Source organism: Oncorhynchus clarkii, unplaced genomic scaffold, assembly GCF_045791955.1.
Source record: "Oncorhynchus clarkii lewisi isolate Uvic-CL-2024 unplaced genomic scaffold, UVic_Ocla_1.0 unplaced_contig_10959_pilon_pilon, whole genome shotgun sequence".
Lineage (NCBI taxonomy): Eukaryota > Metazoa > Chordata > Actinopteri > Salmoniformes > Salmonidae > Oncorhynchus > Oncorhynchus clarkii.
The window spans coordinates 97869-122195 of NW_027261104.1; the positions used below are offsets into that span (position 1 = coordinate 97869).

The window sequence follows — 24327 nt, forward strand, 5'->3', positions numbered from 1 at the left end:
CTGAGCAGGGCTTGGGTCACTGATAAGTCACTGTCTCAACGCGGCCTTGAAATGCGAGAGAAATGGCCCGGGCACCAAGATGACATGGATGGACTCTAACGTTCCTGTAGAGCATCTTCTGTCTCCAAAAGTTGTGTATAAAAGTTATGCCAACAAAGCTTTTATACTGTAATGCCAGTAGCCTGCTGAATCGTTTGCTGCCAGAGCCCAGCGATGGCGCTGGGCCTGGAATAACCGCCCGCTTTTGCAGTCTTCCAGAGTTGAAATTAGTTCTTTTAAAATCCAGTTTCGGCAGTTCCAAGCTAGCCCTCCTAATGTTGTTTGACCCCCCCATATGATTGTCTAAAACACAAAATCTGATTTGATCAAAACAAACACATCTGTGCTGTGCAACATGAAAACAATTGAACAATCTTCCTGTGGTTTGGTAAAAAGATGACACCCGTTTCAGAATGTACTTTTTTTTACTGCTCTAATTACTTTGTTAACCAGTTTATAATAGCAATAAGGCACCTCCACATTGCATTACACCTAACAGCCCTTAGTGGTATATTGGCCATATACCATAACTCTGGCCTTATTGCTTAAATATAACTTATGACGCATGAGCTTAGTTCAACTGTCGTACCCATCGGAACCCAAAATAGCTTGTTTTTCAATGCTTATTAACAAAACTATATTAGGATATTATGGATGATCCTTAGCTTCGTATGAATTTGAGGTGTGCCATTTCTCCAACCCCATCCCTCAGCTTTTTACCAAAACAAGGGGAGTGCATTGTTAGCTTCAAATGCTGATTGCCACTTGAAACGTAAAACCTAATTTTTAAAAAATGACCTGATTAAAATTACGGCTAGGTATGTTCTTTAAAAAAATATATATATTTGGGGCTTTTAGGTTTCATTCAGCACCCAAATCCAATGCAAAACATAATGAAGTGTCAGTGCTGAATGTTGCCAGGATTGAGGTTTCTGGGCCTTCAATGTTAAACTGCGGGCTATAGCACCACCACCTGGTTCATGTCTTCAGCTGGCCTTTCTTCAGAGTTCAGACCTACTGGTGGGTTTCACATCCATTAGATATCAGAATAAAACTGACCCGTGCCCCAGAAACACTGTTATTCATCTGGAGGGTCAAAGTTAGTACTACGCCCATTAAATAACTCGATGGAAAAAAGTTAACATAAGAATTAACATAATTATTTTTTTTATTTAAAAACACTTCAGAAGATTAATTAACATAAATTCCAAAACATGACTTTCTCAACAGCTGAGGCCCAAAAAAATAAACCAATGTTGAGCGTCGGGGTCTGAAGCTTTACATCCTGACATGTGCTTTGTGTTTATTAAAAATAAAAAAAGGACAGATATTGCATGAAAAAAAAAAACACAAAAAAAACAAGCAAATACTACACAGAAAAGATAAAAGGTCTATTTACATAGTCATACAAGTTTAAAATCCTTGCACAGTAAAACCATAAAACTGCAAACAAACAGGAGACAGAAAAGTCTTTTTTTTCATTGGGATATGACAGAAGTCCAGGGTACCAAGTTGGATTCAGGACAGAAGAGAACATTAACTGTGTTCCTGCTTATCAACTGGTCCCTTCTGAGAGATTGGGTCCACCTGAGCTTTAGAATGTGACTAAACTGGTCCAAAATTACCTCTGTGTAGCCTGAATACGAATTAGCTCTTTAAACCCACCTCTAGGGCTTCTTTGATGACGATCAGAGCTAGAGTAAGAGACCTGAAAACTACATTACCCAGAGATGTGAAAACTACATCACCCAGAGTCATCTGCAGCCCTAGCACAATACATTTAAAAAAATAAAACTTACAAATCGGCTGTTTGTGGAATTAAAAGTGAATTGATGACACCGCGATCGGACAAACTTTAAAGGTATCAAATCCCAGGTCCTAAACAAAGTACTTAGGAAACAGTCAGCAATCCTTACAATACAGCGGGTACATATAGTGTAGGCGAACAGATAGGAGGGGCTAACGACTCACTAAGGTTATTTTTTGCCCGGGTCACTGTTAAACAGTACTCGTTGGCCACGTGTAAACCAGTGGAGGCTGGTGGGAGGAGCTACAGGAGGATTGTAATGGCTGAAATGGAACCGAGTCAAACGTGTGGTTTCCGTATGTTTGATGTGGTTGATACCCGAGTGGTACAAAGGTCTAAGGCACTGCATCTCAGTGCTAGAGTTGTAACTACAGGCCGTCGTTCAATTCCAGGCTGTATCACAACTGGCTACGATTGGGAGTCCCGTAGGGCGGCGCACAATTGGCCCAGCATTGTCCGGGTTAGGGGTTGGCCGTCATTGTAAATAAATATTTGTTCTTAACTGACTTGCCTAGTTAAATAAATGTTACATTTTAAGCCATAACAATGAGCCTGTCCTCCTATAGCTCCTCCCATATAAACCTTACTATGAGCCAACCAGACAGCACATGGAGCTTTTCGCTTGACAACTAAAGTCTTGGGAGAACATGGCATAGGAGACAATCACAACCAGATGGACTTGAAATGGGCCGCTACAACTTCTCACCAGAGTTAAACATCACCTTGTCTGAATGCTATAGCCCCTCCCCACATGTCATGTTTCAAAACCACATTCCATTTTATCATTTTAACCCGCTTTTCTTTTTATATAGAACATTTACAAATCAAATTAAACATTTAGATTCTACAGTAATATCTATGGTATACAAAAAAAATAATACACAAACTATTTCCTGTTCCTGTTGTTCTAGCCTAGTTGTGATCCCATGCTCGGTTACAGGAGGGGCTAGTCGTCATCTCCATCGCTGTCATCTCCCTCGTCCTCTGCATCCCTCTTCCTTTTCTCTCCCTGGACTCCTACTCCATCCTCTTCCTCCTCCTCTTCAACATAGTCATCATCATCTTCCTCATCCTAGGGCCAGAGAACATTTCAATCAACATGACTAGGAGTTCTCTTTTCCTGTAGGTCTTTTAGACCCAACATACCAACGGCTAGAAAGCAGCAGGTGGCGGTAAGGCCGCGGTAATCCCCTAACCGAACGTAGCAGGTGGCGGTAAGGCCGCGGTAATCCCCTAACCGAACGTAGCAGGTGTAGAAATATACCTGAGCGGAGTCCCTACTTCTATGTTAAGGGGAAACGGAACATAGGTTGAAAATACTCCCATCCCCGAAGATCTGAAACATCCTCTTTCTGTCAACACCACCAATCAATAGCTTTCTATCAACGTGTAGAATCAGGAAATAAATGGTGTGTCTCCTCTAAGAGACTTGGACTATACACTGTCTCGCGTGTATCCTCTAAGAGACACTGTTGGCTGCACACGGGTTTGATGAATGATTACCTGAATGCCATCCTTCATCAGGTAGGACAGTCCCACCTCTTCGCCTTCGGAACCCTCATCATCCTCATCATCGTCATCCCCATCTCTGGTGGGGCCAGCTGTGTGCTCGTCATCTGTGGGGAGGATAACATTGGGTTAATTCTTTGTAATGGTCTAGGACAAAGGCACGTCTTAAGTTTATCCTCCCAGCCTTTCCTCAGTCAGTCCCCTCCCAGCTCTGTGTTGCTCACCATCATCAGCCTCTGAGTCTAGCCCCTCGTTGTCATCTGTGGGGAGGACAACATTGGGTTAATTATTTGTAATGCTCTAGGACAAGGGCACACGTCTCAAGTCTTTCCTTCCACCCTCAGCACATCCCATCCCAGTCGTTGCTCACCATCGTCAGCCTCGGAGTCTGGCACCTCGTTGTCTTCGTGGTCATAGCCGTCCAGGAAGGTGACCTGGGGCAGCAGCTCAAAGACGCTCTCCCTGTAGTCCTCCAGAGTGGTGATCTCACAGCTGTACAGGTCCAGACTCTTCAGGTTCTTCAGGTTTTTCTGCAATCCCAATGTGATGCTGTTAAGATTCTGTAATAATGACTGATTGGAATCCATTAAGTGGAATGTACTTTGTTGGGTCTACCAGGTGTGTTTATGGAGGTTCCCTTACCAGAGGCTTCACAGTGCTGAGCTCCTTGATCTTGTTGCCGCTCAGGTTGAGATACGTCAGGTTGGGACACTTCTCAGACAGCTGGTCCAGACCTCCAACGATCATGTTATCACTGATCTCCAGCTGAAGAGGACAGATATTGATTCATCTGAAAAAAATACTACGTTGGCAAGTATCATATAGTACATAGACAAAAAAATGCTTAATATCTTATGCGTCGTCCACTTGTCTACTATAGTATGTGGCTAGACGGATTAATACATTTTGTACTTGCATTACATGTTTATTTTTTATGTGGGTGAACCATCTTGACCTCTCCATGACCAGTGGCAAAATAGGATCTTGGACCGAAGATGATGCTCACCTTGAGCAGTTTTGGCAGGGAGGGCAGCTTAGCCAGGGAGGTGAGCCCCACGTTGACCATGCTGAGGAACTCCAGCTCCTTGTAGTCATCTGACAGCCCTTCCACCTCTCCATCACTGGACCGACAGTTGTCCACCACCAGCTCAGCCACCTGTGGAACAATTTGAATTACTGGTAAATTATACAGAATCATTGAGTTTGTTTTTATGAACGTGTTGCTATATTGTGCAAGAAATAGAGAATATGAATAAATGACGTAGCATACTAGTATTCGTTTTGAACTACGCTAGAGAATGTGAACATCCTTCCTGCCTGCAACTCCCCCTCATCATACTAAAGTTAGCTCATGATCAGAGTGCGCGCGGCCACTATCCCAAGCCAGAGAAGCCATTAATTGTTACTGTCGCGGGAACTATAGCAAACTAACGTTACAAAGTAACACTAGCTACTAGCGGACGTAGTTAGCTAACCATAAAGTAACGCATCTTGGTGAGGTTCAAATTGATCATGTGCTATTCATACCCCTTACAAAGTCAACGGCTCAGCGTATAGCAATTGGCCAACACTTTCATAGAACTTAAAATCAACCGATGCAACATTTGATGCACAAAGAAGTGTTAAAGAACGCAAGGCTACAAAGTAATTATCCGCACGATGGGCGGCATTCTGCACAACTTTACCTTGCAAAACGCCACGCGGGCGCATAGGTTGCATGAAATGCATTCCTAAGACGGGTAGTTAGTTACAATATGTACCTATGTGATTGATAACCTTGTATTTGCGGAGAAGGCAAACTCAGTTGGCTCGCTGTTTAAAATACCAAACAAACACTACTTTCACACAAGCCACTTCTATTCAGTATGCGCAAACAACTCCATTGTGTTTTTCAAAACAACTCGTGGAGCTGGTCGGCTCTACGCTAGCAAATCCAAGGATAACTTATTATAGGGCATTGCTGGCTAACTAGCTAGGCTACTAAAGTCCATATAGGCTACCAACAGTGTTTGATAATTCTTAAAATCGCCATTATTTGGGTTGGGGAAAACTTGAACTCCATTAACTAACGTTACCGGTTAGGAGTCTAGCTAGCCAGCATTGGCCTAGCTGATGTCCTTGGTGGCGCTAGCTCAGCCAGAGCAAGTCGCGCCACCATCAAGGTTCTGATCCCATTTCATTCCGAATCGGTTTCTATCGCATCCTCGTTGTGGTAACCACCCATATGTGATTTATTTTCAGATATTTTGTTGGCACATCAGTTGTATACTATAAATTAGCAAGCTAAAGAGTATCAAGCTTCGTCATTTCGCATCCACCATGGTTGAGTCGTCATCCTTCACAAAATGCATTGGGAAATAAATAAATAAAGACGTAATACTATACCTCGGCTGGGGTCTTGTTCCTCAACTCCAAACTGATCCTCTTCTCCATCTCCATTTTGAAGACAAACGAAAGCACAAAATCAAAGGAAAAATGAAAATAAAAAGCCGACCACTCAAGCGTTCAGTCACTCCAACCTTCTTCTGTCTATGGCTGATAGGCGATAACCAAACCACCATGTTACCTCGCACCCAGCCCCCTTTCTAAGACACGCCTTCGTCAACATGAATATTACGTTTTTCTGTTTTTAATCATGCTATTGGGCCAGCTATGCGCCATTCAACAGAGACCGCCCTACTTTACATAATATGGCTTGGTGGTAGTTGTAATTGGTCAAGATTGCGTGGTCATTTAATACAAGTCAACCAATGAGATGATTAATACCGCACTTTTAAACTTAGGATACGCCCCCTCTTTGTTCTCATTGGCGCCATTATCAAGTATCGACAGTTGATATAATGCTGTGTTCATAACCAAGTGGGGAAAGTGGTAATTTCTAATTGAGTAGTTTCAAATCAAATTGTATTTGTCACATGCGCCGAAATGCTTACTTACAAGCCCTAACCAACAATGCAGTTAAAAATAATAATAATTACAGAAAAAAAGAATAAGAATAAAAGTTACAAATAATTAAAGAGCAGCAGCAAAATAACAATAGCAAGTCTATATACAGGGGTACTGGTACAGAGTCAATGTGTGGGGGCACCGGTTAGTCAAGGTAATTGAGGTACTATGTACATGTTATTAAAGTGACTATGCATAGATAATAACAGAGAGTAGCAGCAGTGCAATGAGTCTGAGTAGCTGAGTAGCCATTTGATTAGATGTTCAGGAGTCTTATGGCTTGGGGGTAGAAGCTGTTCAGGAGCCTCTTGGACCAAGACTTGGCGTTTCGGTACCGCTTGCCATGCGTTAGCAGAAAGAACAGTCTATGACTAGGGTCGCTGGAGTCTTTGACCATTTTTAGGGCCTTCCTCTGACACCGCCTGGTCTAGAGGTCCTGGATGGCAGGAAGCTTGGCTCCAGTGATGTACTGGACCGTACGCACTACCCTCTGTAGTGCCTTGCTGTCGGAGGCTGAGCCAGGCCCAGACAATCAAAATACGTTTTTAGAAAAATGAGTTATTCAATTCTCTGGCAACAGCTCTGGTGGACATTCCTGCAGTCAGCATGTCGATTGCACCCTCCCTCAAAACTTGAGACATCTGCGGCATTGTGTTGCGTTTTATTGTCCCCAGCACAAGTTGTGCCTGTGTAATGATCATGCTGTTTAATCTGCTTCTTGATATGCCACATCTGTCAGGAGGAGAAATGTCCACTAATAGGGGTGTAACCAAATTTCTGCTTAAAATTTGAGAAATAAGCTTTTTGTGCATATGGAAAAATTCTGGGATCTTTTATTTCAGCTCATGAAACATGGGTTTATATTTTTGTTCACTATAGAGTTTTCCCAGTATGTGGTAAATACCACCTTCCAAATTGGTTAACAACACAGCGTTAGTGTTCCGCTATAATAAATGTAATGTATAATCCACATTTTGACTCTATGAAAATGTTCAATATAAAATACATTAGCATTTTGATAAGTTACCAGAAGCTCTTATCCACTTGACTTTACAGTCAGTGCATTCAAGGCAGGTCAGACAACCACACATCAAAGTCATTGCAAGTAAAACTTTTCTCGATAAAGCATCTATCAGCAAAGTCTGTGCTAGTAAGAAAAGACAAGTATTTTATATTATTACATTTTTTTTAAATGTGGTCCTCTGTGGCTCAGTTGGTAGAGCATGGTGGTTCGATTCCCGGAACCAATCATATATAAAAAATGAATGCATACTGTAAATTACTTTGGATTAAAACGTTTGCTAAATGGCATATATTATTCGAAATGTAATTAAAAACTAAGTAATCAACCCAACTTTCAAAACAAAGTCATTGAATGCTAGGCTTGGCAAGCCAGGCTAGCCTGGTCCCAGACCTGTGTAGGCCATTGCCTATTCCATTCTTTCATGCATGACAATGAGTGGCAACTGCGAGGAGTGGCATGATGGCACAAAAAGACTGAAACACAGGCTAAAACCAAGCTTATTATGCTGATTTCCCTCCAGTGTGGTAAAAGTGTCTATTGAGCTTTACTATCTTCCTTCATAGATCCCTGTGACGCCCCCGCCCCATTTCAACACTAGCCTAGTTCCCAGTAGGAACCGATGCATATAAATTAGAACTACACAATTTACTAGATGAGGTATGGCATCTCTTCCTTATATCAATACTGCTATTAGACAATATTCATTCCATTTTACCCCATGTATCTCTATTTGATGATGTGTTGTATGGTGTTTATGTTGTAGTATCAGTGATGCACACTAGATGTCAGGCAACACAATGTAGTGGGCTGATGGACTAAACTGCCAGATGGTCATCTAGATATCAGGCAACAGATAATATTAATTACATTTTACTCCATGAATCTCTATTTGATGATGCGTTGTACGGTGTTTATGTTGTAGTATCAGTGATGCACACTAGATGTCAGGCAACACAATGTAGTGGGCTTATGGACTAAACTGCCAGATGGTCATCTAGATATCAGGCAACAGATAATATTAATTACATTTTACTCCATGAATCTCTATTTGATGATGCGCTGTACGGTGTTTATGTTGTAGTATCAGTGATGCACACTAGATGTCAGGCAACACAATGTAGTGGGCTTATGGACTAACCTGCCAGAAGGTCATCTAGATGTCAGGCAACACAATGTAGTGGGCTGATGGACTAACCTGCCAGAAGGCCATCTAGATGTCAGGCAACACAATGTTGTGGGCTGATGGACTAACCTGCCAGAAGGCCATCTAGATGTCAGGCAACACAATGTAGTGGGCTGATGGACTAAACTGCCGGACGGCCACGGTCTGCTGACCTTGAGTTCAATGGCTTGCCTCTAGAGGCCTCTGCTTACTCTTTTTTCCACTCAGACAAACTTGCTGAAAGGTTCTATTAATCAGAAGAATCAGACAGAAGCTCAGACGGCCGAACATTTGATTAATCTCCCAAAAATCGGTTTGGGGCTACAACTGTTGGTGAGTTTAGATGTCTCACTTTTCAAAATTCAAAAGGCACTCGCACATCTGAGCTATCTTTGTTGCAGGTGCCTGGTAACAGATGAATAAGATGAGAAAAAATAAGAAACCAGCACACTGCTCTTGATAGTGTCACTGCTCTTGATTAAGCTTTACGTATATCGACCTCAAGGCTTTCGTCAGAGCTTCATAAAGAGCAGTGATACTAGCAAGAGCAGTGAGCAGGTTTCTTATTTTTTCTCACTTTTGACATGCTTTACGTTTTGAACTGTTTCTATACATTTACAGCCTTGTGTTTACATCACTTTAAAATATCTGACAGCTTGCGAGACCATCTCCCATTTATGACTGTGCCTTAGTCCCGATTCTCCACACTTTTCCGTGGGGGGTGTGTGCAAGTGCACACTTTGAGAAAAGTGTGGAGAATCAGGGACGCACAGAGCTTGACCCCTAAAGGGTCAACGACAGGTCATGGGTATGCCTGACGATGTAATGATAGGCCCTTGAATTACATTAGAAAGGAGAATCCCACTGACTGGAGTGGGAGGTTCTGTATGTAACATTTAGACAGCCCCGAGTCAAACCAGTCTTGAAACACATCAGGCACATGAAGCAAGCTTCTCATGACCTGGCTTTGCCTGGTAATACCAAGCAAGGGAGGGGTTATTTTACAGCGTAGAGCTTTTTCAACACTTTTTTCCTGAAGATAACGTGTCTGTCCATAAATTGCTCTGTCTTGTATCTCACACAGAGAGATGAGAGTGTCAGAGCCCTGGTTAACGCCACAGTGAATACAGTGCTGCATCCAGATCCCTTCTAGAATATACTTTATCACCCCTCCTTCGTAACACATAGCAGCCATTAGGAAATGAATAAGTAGCTGAAGTCATAACTTTGTTAAAAAACACAAAACACCATCAGTGTTCGCACACACATTTTCCTACTCAATTGATGTCTTGTTTTACTCCTCCCATAGAGACTGTTTCCCAGCACCTGGGTGTCAGTCGTTTATGCCATGACCCCTGCCCCTTTGACCCCCAGGCCATTTCCATCAGTGTGACTCCTTCCAGATGTGTGTTACAATGGCTGCGGTGGTTTTCATGGACTGTGGTTTTCATAGAGGGTGCTGAACACACTGCTCATGGTTTACTCACGGAACAAACAGCTTTGTCAACAGAAAATCCCACTGATGACAGGATTCAGTGTGAACTGTGCACTTTCCTTTGGGAGCATAGGGGATACCTGCGAGTGCAATGTTTTTCCATTGGATAGGGTCCATGGAACAGCAAGGTTTGATGGTTAATTGTGCAAAGCATTTTTTGTTTCTGTTGCTATGGTCCTTGCCTGAGACATGAGTGCAGATGTTAGCCATCAGTGCAAGTCGCTAGCCTTTAGCTTGACATGTTAACACTGTCTCCTTCTGAGCACATTGCACTGCTGAGCCGAGTTTGATTCCTGGTCAGTTACAGGATGAGCTTGAAGAGCACTGGGTCCAGTATGGGAGAGACATTGCATTGCAATTCCAAAGACACAAACTCCTATGTAATCCCAGGGAATATTAGTATTTTTGTACTGTGGTTTCTGAGCCAAAGATGAACGTTGAACACACAGTGCATGTTGGAGCACCGTTTGTGTGCCCACTTGCTCCAGACGGCAGATTTAGAAACCTACAAATTCTGTCGTGGATTTGAGTGTTTTACCCCAAATCTTGGTCTCGGAGTCCACAGTCCATTAAGACCACATAGAAAGTGTTACATAGTCAAAGGCATATGTCTTTGGAATTGCAGTTAATGGGAAGATAAATACTCACGTCACTGTGCATCAACATAGACATGCATCTGAGGGGAGGCGTTCCCAGGGCTCAGATGCCGGACCAGATGTGTCAACATGTCCCACATCAACTGGTCTAGTAGGGAGTGAAGGTAACAGAACCCAGCCGTGCTTCAAGCAAGGGCAGAGGCTAAGGGGGAATGAGCCTATCTACACTGAGTGTACAAAACACATGCCTTTGAGTGGGGTATGGTAATAGGTGCTAGCCGCACCGGTTTGAGTGTGTCAAGAACTGCAATGCTGCTGGGTTTTTCATGCTCAACAGTTTCCCGTGTGTATCAATAATGGTCCACCACCCAAAGGACATCCAGTCAACTTGACACAACTGTGGGAAGCATTGGAGTCAACATGTTCCTAATGTTTTGTACACTCAGTGTATATTGTCAAGAGCTCCCTAATCATAGACCTGTCCACAGGAGCTGCTGAAGACGGCAAATGACCCGAGCGCCATCACCCAATACCAGTGGAGGCTGAGGGGAGGACGGCTCATAATTACGGCTGGAATGGAGTGTAAGGGAGTGAATGAATGAAAACCATGTGTTTGATACCATTCCATTCACTCCATTCTGCTGTGACTGAGATAATAAACCTGTGGGATGTGGTAGTTGATGCTGTGTATTTTAGTGTGACGTGTGTTCATTTATCAACGTGGAGACAGTAATAATGTACCTTCTGGGTTGATCATCTCTCCCCTTCATTCTGCACAGTGTTTGATACGGTACATGTGAGTAAGTAGAAGTATATGTAAACCACTTACATGCTAGGATATTGGAACTCAAATGGTGTCCATAGCAACATACAGTGTGTGTTCTTTGACCTCAGTAATGCTTCCCCTGTTCCCATTAGGCTGCATTGTCATTATTCATTTGCTAGATGCTGAACAGAGATGGTGAAGAGAGAGAGAGATGAAAAGCAAAGGCCCTGGGACAGAAAGATTTCCAGGACGGTGGAACAAGTCTTTCTCCAGTAAATCATACAATTAGATGTCTCACTGGTGTGAATGTTTCTGCTGCAGCATTTAGGGCACTCCTTGTCCAGGGATGTGTGTGTTTAGTAGGGTGGTGATTTAGGTGGTTGGATATTAGCTGTAATGTGGGAGTATGTTGGCTCGTAGGTGTTTGAAAAGGGATTGTCTTGGAGTACCATTGTCTTGGAGTCCCATTGTCTTGGAGTACCATTGTCTTGGAGTCCCATTGTCTTGGAGTCCCATTGTCTTGGAGTCCCATTGTCATGGAGTCCCATTGAGACCAAAGCCTCTTTTTCAAATGTATAAAATGCTCAACATTCAAACATACAACGTCATAAAAACATACAATACAATGAGTAATTTAAGAAGCAAACAATAAAACGATTGAAAGATGAATAGGAACAGTAAGACCAATAGTCCATCATAAGGCGGTTTGGGATGGATCAGTTTAGTACTTCCTGTTATATTTCATTCTATACTGGACTAAGACTAAGAGAGGTCCTGTATGGATATACAAATAATCATCAATGCACTATTGTCCCTCTGCCAAGTCAGAAAGCACTACAGACATACCTTTTCATAGGGTAGTCAATGAACAGGCTCAAGTTGGGAAAATTCCATCATATGACAGATTCTAAATGATTTAGGCTACCAAATCAGCCCCCCACCCTCTCTTAAATTCAATGCAGACAATCCATCAGTTTGTCAATAAGGTCTTTCATATTGCATGGCATGACCGATTCCTCACCATAGCCGCAGGCCTAGCTAACACCGTTTTGGCATAGATTCATCTGCCTTCAATGACTCATATTCCCCAACAACTAGCCCCGTAATGGCAGTACTGGCCCTCTTTGTAGAGAGTGACTTCAAAGACTTGTTGAGACAGAGCCCTGTTTGAATAACGAAACCATGTTGCCTGTTTGGCTGAGGCTTGTCAAATAGAGATTCAATGATAAAGCAGAGAGAACTACGGTCACTGATGGGTCTGCTAACCACCAAAGACTGAATCTGGTCAAGTGGTTACGACCCTTATCACAAAAATCCTACCAATAATGCAGTGACACAGAACATGGCATGGAATGTTATGGGAGGGGCAGGAGGAGCAGGAGGAGCAGGAGGGGCAGGAGGGGCAGGAGGGGCAGGAGGGGCAGGAGGAGCAGGAGGGGCAGGAGGGGCAGGAGGAGCAGGGGAGGAGGGCAGGAGGGGCAGGAGGCAGGAGGGGCAGAAGGGGCAGGAGGGGCAGGAGGGGCACTTAAGTAGTAACATAATCCAGAGCCTTTCCACATGTATAACAAAAGGTAAGTCGTTTTTAAATGTACCCATTTGTGTTCTGTGTATCAGTATCTGTCAAATGTTTTTGAGACAGACAGAGAGAAAGAGGAGAGACAATGTGTCCTAAGCTTACCTGTGATGTAATTTACCCAATGATCGCTTGGCTGGCTAGAGAGATGAATATGCCTTCATGCCACTGTTCACGCTTCAACAATCTCATGACAGATGTTCATCACAATAGTAAGGTTGTCTTGGAGAAAAGAATAGAAAGAGAATGTGAGAAAAGAGAAAAAGAAAGAGGGAGCAGAGTTCAAACATCAACCAGCTGTTAAATGTTACTTTGACTTGATGAGCAGTTTTCCACTCAGCAAGTGAGAGACAGATGTCTGGTCATACTGTATTTCTCTCTGTTATGACAATATCTTTATTGTCTCCAACCAAACCCATGAAATACCAACTCTCAACACTATTTGAATGAGATCATACCAAATTTGCCTCAGCCTGTAAGAATACATTTTGAGCAGGTTGACATTTATTGTCACGAGTCTTGCCCTGGAAGCAGAACTGAGCAATTTCCCGCTACATGGGGCAGTTGCAATTTTTTTTTGTCTATATTGTGAAAAATGATGGAAACCAAAATTAGCTTTTAGCTCTTAATTTAAGATTAGGGTTAGAAGTGTGGTTAAGGTTAGGGTTAGTCATTAGGGTTAGAAGTGTGGTTAAGGTTAGGGTTAGTCATTAGGGTTAGAAGTGTGGTTAAGGTTAGGGTTAGTCATTAGGGTTAGAAGTGTGGTTAAGATTAGGGTTAGTCATTAGGGTTAAAAGTGTGGTTAAGGTTAGGGTTAGAAGTGTGGTTAAGGTTAGGGTTAGTCATTAGGGTTAGAAGTGTGGTTAAGGTTAGGGTTAGTCATTAGGGTTAGAAGTGTGGTTAAGGTTAGGGTTAGTCATTAGTGTTAGAAGTGTGTTTAAGGTTAGGGTTAGGTTTCAAATCAGATTTTATGACTTTGTGGCTGTGCCAGCTAGGGACCACTCTGCAGAGCTGCCTCCAGGGCAAGATTCATGACAATAAATGCCGACCTACACATTTTGAGGGTGGAATGAATGTTGTGAATAATAAGAACCATAAACCAGGGCATCAAACGGATACATTTTGTACTGTTTTCTCTTTGTTATCAATGTGCCTTGTGTTAAAAACACAACAACAACATGCAGAAAAACGCAGACAAGTTGAGACTGTAACTCTGGTGTCATCACTTCTTACTGGAAACGGTTGGCACCAGTTTTGCAACCCAGCCTTGACATCCCCGGGACACCGAATTCTCCTCAACTACTCTTTACACCTTCCACGATGGCTGCCGTGTCAACGGTACAGATAGACATAGCACCCATGAGGCTTTTCCCTCAGCAGCTACACAGATTACATTAGATACATTTAGTAGTCACAGGGAGCTGCCAAGTGGTGGCTATTCAGCGGCTTGATGGTCTGGGGGTAGAAGCTACTGGCCAGTCTGACAGGTTTTATCCATGATGCTCCTATACTGCCCACGTCTGAGTGATGGAAGTGGAGAGAAGGGTGGCTGAGGGTGGCTAAGGTCCTAGAGGATCTTCTTGGCCTTCCTGCGACACGTGGTGTTGTAGGTGTCCTGAAGGGCAGGCAGTGAGCCCCCAGTGGTGTGTCGGTCTGAGCGTACCACCCTCTGTAGAACTTTGCGGTCAGCGGCGAGGGAGTTGCCGTACCAGGCTGTGATGCATCCCGGCAGTATGATGTCTATGGTGCTCCTGTAGAACACTGTGAAGGCCCTCGGGGACAGAACACATTTCTTCAGCCTCCTGAGGTTGAAGAGTGGCTGTTGTGGTTTCTTCACCAAAAACATCAGAACTGGCAGCGTCTTGGCTGAGGCAGCTTTATCATGGTCATTTTCCATTAGCAGAGATGACGTCTCGGTGGCTTATTGTTTTAGCTGTCAGTGGGGATTTTCTTTAGGATGGAATTTCAGCCGGGCTCGTAGAGCTGTAGAATGGTCAGCCCATGTGTCATAGAGCTGCAGGTCATGCTGGTGGTTTAAGCCTGCTATTTAGCTATTAGCAGCAATTAGGCTGGCACAGTGAGGATTCAGGTTACCAGCCCCTCATGTCATACCACGCCAATCTGCATGGTCTTTCTCCCGTGATGAGGGTCCACACTGTTTGGTTAGTACTGCTGTCGGCCGGTGGTCTTATCCGTTCATGGTCTAACTGCATGAGAAGGATTTTGTCTCCCTGGGGCCTTGGATTTACCAGTTATAAAAATATAGATGGGTACAACAACAACAACAACATATTCATCATCCTGTGCTGCAGAGGGCAGAGAGAGGAATTAAGATATTATTTCATATCAAGTGATAAACCATAACACAACCTTCCTGTAGATATATAAACCATACCACCACCTCCCTGTAGAGATAAACCATACCACCACCTCCCTGTAGATAGATAAACCATACCACCACCTCCCTGTAGAGATATAAACCATACCACCACCTCCCTGTAGAGATAAACCATACCACCACCTCCCTGTAGAGATAAACCATACCACCACCTCCCTGTAGAGAGATAAACAATACCACCACCTCCCTGTAGAGAGATAAACAATACCACCACCTCCCTGTAGATATATAAACCATACCACCACCTCCCTGTAGAGATAAAAACCATACCACCACCTCCCTGTAGAGATATAAACCATACCACCACCTCCCTGTAGAGAGATAAACCATACCACCACCTCCCTGTAGAGATATAAACCATACCACCACCTCCCTGTAGAGATATAAACCATACCACCACCTCCCTGTGGAGAGATAAACCATACCACCACCTCCCTGTGGAGATATAAACCATACCACCTCCCTGTAGAGAGATAAACCATACCACCACCTCCCTGTAGAGTTATAAACCATACCACCACCTCCCTGTGGAGATATAAACCATACCACCACCTCCCTGTAGAGATATAAACCATACCACCACCTCCCTGTAGAGAGATAAACCATACCACCACCTCCCTGTAGAGATATAAACCATACCACCACCTCCCTGTGGAGATATAAACCATACCACCACCTCCCTGTAGAGATATACACCATACCACCACCTCCCTGTAGAGATAAACCATACCCCCACCTCCCTGTAGAGATATAAACCATACCACCACCTCCCTGTAGATATATAAACCATCCCACCACCTCCCTGTAGAGAGATAAACCATACCACCACCTCCCTGTAGAGATATAAACCATACCACCACCTCCCTGTAGAGATAAACCATACCACCACCTCCCTGTAGAGATAAACCATACCCCCACCTCCCTGAAGAGATAAACCATACCACCACCTCCCTGTAGAGATATAAACCATACCACCACCTCCCTGTAGAGATATAAACCATCCCACCACCTCCCTGTAGAGAGATAAACCATACCACCACCTCCCTGTAGAGATATAAACCATACCACCACCTTCCTGTAGAGATATAAACCATACCACCACCTCCCTGTAGATATATAAACCATACCACCACCTCCCTGTAGAGATATAAACCATACCTCCACCTCCCTGTGGAGATATAAACCATACAACCACCTCCCTGTAGAGATATAAACCATACCACCACCTCCCTGTAGAGATATACACCATACCACCACCTCCCTGTAGAGATAAACCATACCCCCACCTCCCTGTAGAGATATAAACCATACCACCACCTCCCTGTAGATATATAAACCATCCCACCACCTCCCTGTAGAGAGATAAACCATACCACCACCTCCCTGTAGAGATATAAACCATACCACCACCTCCCTGTAGAGATAAACCATACCACCACCTCCCTGTAGAGATAAACCATACCCCCACCTCCCTGAAGAGATAAACCATACCACCACCTCCCTGTAGAGATATAAACCATACCACCACCTCCCTGTAGAGATATAAACCATCCCACCACCTCCCTGTAGAGAGATAAACCATACCACCACCTCCCTGTAGAGATATAAACCATACCACCACCTCCCTGTAGAGATAAACCATACCACCACCTCCCTGTAGAGATAAACCATACCCCCACCTCCCTGTAGAGATAAACCATACCACCACCTCCCTGTAGAGATATAAACCATACCACCACCTCCCTGTAGACAGATAAACCATACCACCACCTCCCTGTAGAGATATAAACCATACCACCACCTCCCTGTAGAGATAAACCATACCACCACCTCCCTGTAGATAGATAAACCATACCACCACCTCCCTGTAGAGATAAACCATACCACCACCTCCCTGTGGAGAGATAAACCATACCACCACCTCCCTGTGGAGAGATAAACCATACCACCACCTCCCTGTAGATATATAAACCATACCACCACCTCCCTGTAGATATATAAACCATACCACCACCTCCCTGTAGAGAGATAAACAATACCACCACCTCCCTGTAGAGAGATAAACAATACCACCACCTCCCTGTAGATATATAAACCATACCACCACCTCCCTGTAGATATATAAACCATACCACCACCTCCCTGTAGAAATATAAACCATACCACCACCTCCCTGTAGACATATAAACCATACCACCACCTCCCTGTAGAGAGATAAACCATACCACCACCTCCCTGTAGAGATATAAACCATACCACCACCTCCAAGTAGAGATAAACCATACCACCACCTCCCTGTAGAGATATAAACCATACCACCACCTCCCTGTGGAGAGATAAACCATACCACCACCTCCCTGTAGACAGATAAACCATACCACCACCTCCCTGTAGAGAGATAAACCATACCACCACCTCCCTGTAGACAGATAAACCATACCACCACCTCCCTGTAGAGATATAAACCATACCACCACCTTCCTGTAGAGATATAAACCATACCACCACCTCCCTGTAGATATATAAACCATACCACCACCTCCCTGTAGAGATATAAACCATACCTCCACCTCCCTGTGGAGATATAAACCATACAACCACCTCCCTGTAGAGATATAAACCATACCACCACCTCCCTGTGGAGATATAAACCATACCACCACCTCCCTGTAGAGATATAAACCATACCACCACCTCCCTGTAGAGATATAAACCATACCACCACCTCCCTGTAGAGATATAAACCATACCACCACCTCCCTGTAGAGAGATAAACCATACCACCACCTCCCTGTAGAGATATAAACCATACCACCACCTCCCTGTAGAGATATAAACCATACCACCACCTCCCTGTGGAGAGATAAACCATACCACCACCTCCCTGTGGAGATATAAACCATACCACCTCCCTGTAGAGAGATAAACCATACCACCACCTCCCTGTAGAGTTATAAACCATACCACCACCTCCCTGTGGAGATATAAACCATACCACCACCTCCCTGTAGAGATATAAACCATACCACCACCTCCCTGTAGAGAGATAAACCATACCACCACCTCCCTGTAGAGATATAAACCATACCACCACCTCCCTGTGGAGATATAAACCATACCACCACCTCCCTGTAGAGATATACACCATACCACCACCTCCCTGTAGAGATAAACCATACCCCCACCTCCCTGCAGAGATATAAACAATACCACCACCTCCCTGTAGATATATAAACCATCCCACCACCTCCCTGTAGAGAGATAAACCATACCACCACCTCCCTGTAGAGATATAAACCATACCACCACCTCCCTGTAGAGATAAACCATACCACCACCTCCCTGTAGAGATAAACCATACCCCCACCTCCCTGAAGAGATAAACCATACCACCACCTCCCTGTAGAGATATAAACCATACCACCACCTCCCTGTAGAGAAAAAAACCATCCCACCACCTCCCTGTAGAGAGATAAACCATACCACCACCTCCCTGTAGAGATATAAACCATACCACCACCTTCCTGTAGAGATATAAACCATACCACCACCTCCATGTAGATATATAAACCATACCACCACCTCCCTGTAGAGATATAAACCATACCTCCACCTCCCTGTGGAGATATAAACCATACAACCACCTCCCTGTAGAGATATAAACCATACCACCACCTCCCTGTAGAGATATACACCATACCACCACCTCCCTGTAGAGATAAACCATACCCCCACCTCCCTGTAGAGATATAAACCATACCACCACCTCCCTGTAGATATATAAACCATCCCACCACCTCCCTGTAGAGAGATAAACCATACCACCACCTCCCTGTAGAGATATAAACCATACCACCACCTCCCTGTAGAGATAAACCATACCACCACCTCCCTGTAGAGATAAACCATACCACCACCTCCCTGTAGAGATAAACCATACCACCACCTCCCTGAAGAGATAAACCATACCACCACCTCCCTGTAGAGATATAAACCATACCACCACCTCCCTGTAGAGATATAAACCATCCCACCACCTCCCTGTAGAGAGATAAACCATACCACCACCTCCCTGTAGAGATATAAACCATACCACCACCTCCCTGTAGAGATAAACCATACCACCACCTCCCTGTAGAGATAAACCATACCCCCACCTCCCTGTAGAGATAAACCATACCACCACCTCCCTGTAGAGATATAAACCATACCACCACCTCCCTGTAGACAGATAAACCATACCACCACCTCCCTGTGGAGATATAAACCATACCACCACCTCCTAGTAGAGATATAAACCATACCACCACCTCCCTGTAGAGATATAAACCATACCACCACCTCCATGTAGAGATATAAACCATACCACCACCTCCCTGTAGAGATATAAACCATACCACCACCTCCCTGTAGAGATATAAACCATACCACCACCTCCCTGTTGAGATAAACCATACCACCACCTCCCTGTGGAGATATAAACCATACCACCACCTCCCTGTAGAGATATAAACCATACCACCTCCCTGTAGAGATATAAACCATACAACCACCTCCCTGTAGAGATAAACCATACCACCACCTCCCTGTAGAGATATAAACCATACCACCACCTCCCTGTGGAGATATAAACCATACCACCACCTCCCTGTAGAGATATAAACCATACCACCACCTCCATGTAGAGATATAAACCATACCACCACCTCCCTGTAGATATATAAACCATACCACCACCTCCCTGTAGAGATATAAACCATACCACCACCTCCCTGTAGAGAGATAAACCATACCACCTCCATGTAGAGATATAAACCATACCACCACCTCCCTGTAGATATATAAACCATACCACCACCTCCCTGTAGAGATATAAACCATACCACCACCTCCCTGTAGAGAGATAAACCATACCACCACCTCCCTGTGGAGATATAAACCATACCACCACCTCCTAGTAGAGATATAAACCATACCACCACCTCCCTGTAGAGATATAAACCATACCACCACCTCCATGTAGAGATATAAACCATACCACCACCTCCCTGTAGAGATATAAACCATACCACCACCTCCCTGTAGAGATATAAACCATACCACCACCTCCCTGTAGATATAAACCATACCACCACCTCCCTGTAGAGATATAAACCATACCACCACCTCCCTGTAGAGATATAAACCATACCACCACCTCCCTGTAGAGAGATAAACCATTCCACCACCTTCCTGTAGAGAGATAAACCATACCACCACCTCCCTGTAGAGAGATAAACCATACCACCACCTTCCTGTAGAGATATAAACCATACCACCACCAATTCCCTGTGGAGAGATAAACCATACCACCACCTCCCTGTGGAGAGGTAGTTCTTGATAGAGAGATACATTTGCCAGGAATTCTTCCCTGATGAGCGACCAACTGCAGATGAGGACAGTGAGGACAGGGAGAGGAGAGGGGGGCCATGTAAGATACATGTCTGCTTTGTGTTAGAGCAGAGGACTTACTGGGCCAGGCAGGAAGGACTTCCAGCCTGTCTGTACTTTAAAACACCAGGAAGGTTGGTGTGTCAGTGACTGCATATCTTATTACGACCTATGATTGACAGAAGGGAATTAGGTCCCTTTAAAAAAAAAAAGCATATTCAAGGAGGATGAAGTTTTGTTTACTCCTCCAAGACATCTCTTTTGTCCCTCAATACTGGTCGGCAATAGGTATATGAACATGTCCAGGCAGGCTTTAGTGTACTGCAGGTAGGGATTAGTGTACGCATTTGAAGCCTTGTCCTGTTTTCCCTTGGGTACACATGAACGCCTGATTGAATAATACCAGCAGATTGAATCTGTTAAGATGGTAAATACAGGTACATGGTCACGTTGGCCACCCATGGTTTACAGTCTATGGTTATGATTGACAGGCAGCATAATGAGTAGCAGGTTTCCACTGGTAAAGGTGAAATAATGGACGGTTTATAGCTGGGAGGTAGAAGGAAGAAAACATAAGAAACCTTCTGGGAACTTTGACTCTCCTGGAATGAGGGATATTCTGAATATGTGTGTGTGTGTGTGTGTGTGTGTGTGTGTGTGTGTGTGTGTGTGTGTGTGTGTGTGTGTGTGTGTGTGTGTGTGTGTGTGTGTGTGTGTGTGTGTGTGTGTGGGGGGGTGGGGGTGTGTGTATGTGTCCAGCACATCCTCCCTGACCGTCTCCCAACACCCACGGTCCAGCTCTCACACCCCCAGCACAGCACACAGCTGGGACTAGTTAGGACATAGGGAGGCAAGTTAGAAGAGCTGGGGATACAGTACTGTCCCATATATCTGCCCTTGTTTATTCAGAACCCTGTGAAGTGGGAGTAGAGTGGGGGAGGGATAGGGAGTAGGGAAGGGGGAGTAGAGCGGGGGAGGGATAGGGAGTAGGGAAGGGGGAGTAGAGCGGGGGAGGGATAGGGAGTAGGGAAGGGGGAGTAGAGCGGGGGAGGGTAGAGCGGGGGAGGGAGGGATAGGGAGTAGGGAAGGGGGAGTAGAGTGGGGGAGGGATAGGGAGTAGGGAAGGGGGAGTAGAGCGGGGGAGGGATAGGGAGTAGGGAAGAGGGAGTAGAGCGGGGGAGGGATAGGGAGTAGGGAAGGGGGAGTAGAGCGGGGGAGGGATAGTGAGTAGGGAAGGGGGAGTAGAGCGGGGGAGGGATAGGGAGTAGGGAAGGGGGAGTAGAGCGGGGGAGGGATAGGGAGTAGGGAAGGGGGAGTAGAGCGGGGGAGGGATAGGGAGTAGGGAAGGGGGAGTAGAGCGGGGGAGGGATAGGGAGTAGGGAAGGGGGGGTAGAGCGGGGGAGGAATAGGGAGTAGGGAAGGGGGAGTAGAGCGGGGAGGGATAGGGAGTAGGGAAGGGGGAGTGTGATCTGACCCCCTGGCTTTTTTCTTGACCTTTCTCTCCTCCTCCTCTCATCACTCTTTCTCTTTCTCTCCTCCTCCTCTCATCACTCTTTCTCTTTCTCTCCTTCTCCTCCTCTCATCACTCTTTCTCTTTCTCTCCCTCTCCTCCTCTGACCATTCGTCAGCACAGAAGGGATCGTCAAAACAAGGCTGCCAGACACACACACACACACACACACACACACACACACACACACACACACACACACACACACACACACACACACACACACACACACACACACACACACACACACACACACACAGGCGATAATAAAATCAAGACAAAAATGTAAGACAAAATTCTTAAGTCGCCCTAGCCTCATTGTTCTGCAAACAATCAATCAAATGTATTTCTCAAGCCCTTTTTACATCAGCAGTTGTCACGAAGTGCTGTACAGAAACCCAGCCTGAAACCCCAGAGAGGAAGCAATGCAGATGCAGAAGCACAGTGGCTGGGGAAAACTCCCTAGACAGGCAGGAACCTAGGACGCAACATAGGTTCCTCTTCTGACTGTGCCTGTAACAGTGACCATACAGTATAACAAATCAAGAAACAAGATAATCAACTATCCAGTTTTGAGTTTAGTAATAGAGTAATTGTAATAATTTGTCTCATGATATGCGAGTCAAGTTGACATGTTGGGAAAATCCTGTCATTCCTTTCAGACAATGAGGTTCCCTGATAAAGATAAGAAGAGCACAAACAACACAAATCAACCGTTGCCTGTCAAGATCAAACTGTAGATAGACTATACAACAGCCAACATTTCAGGATCTGTCGGCTGGAGTTGAGTTTCTTTGTTAGTTCCCTCTTACCTCTAAAATAAGAAGAACAAGATACTGGGAGAAAGTATCCTATATGAAGGGAGTACTTCCCTCTGGGCTTTCTTTTAGCCTGCCCTCCCTGCCACAATAGCGTGCTCAAACTCACACTCACACACACACTCACACACACACGCATCCCTATTCACACACACTTACACACACCCCTACTCAGACACACTCACACACACCCCTACTCAGACACACTTACACACACCCCTATTCAGACACACTCACACACACCCCTACTCAGACACACTTACACACACCCCTACTCAGACACACTCACACACACCCCTACTCAGACACACTCACACACACCCCTACTCAGACACACTCACACACACCCCTTCTCAGATACACACACACCCCTACTCACACACACCCCTACTCACACACACCCCTACTCAGATACACACACACCCCTACTCACACACCACATTGTCTGCGTTCGGCTCTCCCTTCCCACTCTGCCTCCATCTCCCTTCCAGGATGCACAGACGACTGCTCTCTCTCTGGGTGACCGGGGCGCTGCTGCTACCCTTGTGCTGGGGTGAGTATTCACTGATCTTTGAACTAGAGCACTGGCGGACCTCAGGGTAATCTCTCAATGGTGGATCAAAGAGGGCACCACTTCCCCCATGCAGGGTGTTTAAACAGGACACCAAAAGGGATTTTTGTTGTCATCTGAAGCCGGTGCCCAAAGTGAGGATGGCTGAACTGTCAAACAGGGTCAAGGTTAGGATGGGTACATTGTGTCCCGGAAATTCATAGAAACAATATCTAGTGCACTGTGGAGCAGTTTGAAATAGCCACGTACAGTGTTGTTGTAACCCTACTGTGGGCAGTGATTACTTTCTCAGGCACCAGCGGAGAAGTTTTTCTAGAGAGAAAATAATCAAGGAGCTCTGTGGATCCCCTATGGACTCGACCCGGCTGGTTTTTCTGTGGATGAACTTTTTTATCCAGCCAGAGAGTTTAGACTTACAATGCTGGGAAAGACCTCCTCACCAAACCACCTTCTGGTTGCTTTGTCTTATTATTTCTTGTTGTTTGTCTTGTTTTGGCTGCTGTCTCTGGGAGGCTGTCAGATGCAAACATTTGTCTTCATTGGTTTGTGGAGTTTACGACAAGAACGCGTCTAGCGCTGTGAGAGTTTCCTTCCATGCTGGTCGTTAACTGTTCTGTTGGGTGATTCCTACTGCTGTCAGAAACAGACCAGATGACAGCGCAGAGGAATTATTACATTTGCTA

General features: G+C 44.9%; 1 protein-coding gene across 1 annotated transcript; it reads right to left on the reverse strand.

Moving 5' to 3' along the window:
• Positions 1–1183: 1183 nt before the first annotated feature.
• Positions 1184–5947, reverse strand: LOC139404857 (acidic leucine-rich nuclear phosphoprotein 32 family member E-like). The gene is made up of 7 exons (XM_071147390.1): positions 5741–5947; positions 4362–4511; positions 3998–4120; positions 3726–3885; positions 3580–3615; positions 3350–3462; positions 1184–2918 (listed from the first exon to the last, which is right to left on the reverse strand). Exons 1-7 carry the CDS (start codon positions 5792–5794, stop codon positions 2793–2795), a joined length of 762 nt encoding a protein of 253 aa, XP_071003491.1. The 5' UTR covers positions 5795–5947; the 3' UTR covers positions 1184–2792.
• Between the last annotated feature and the right edge of the window lie 18380 nt (positions 5948–24327).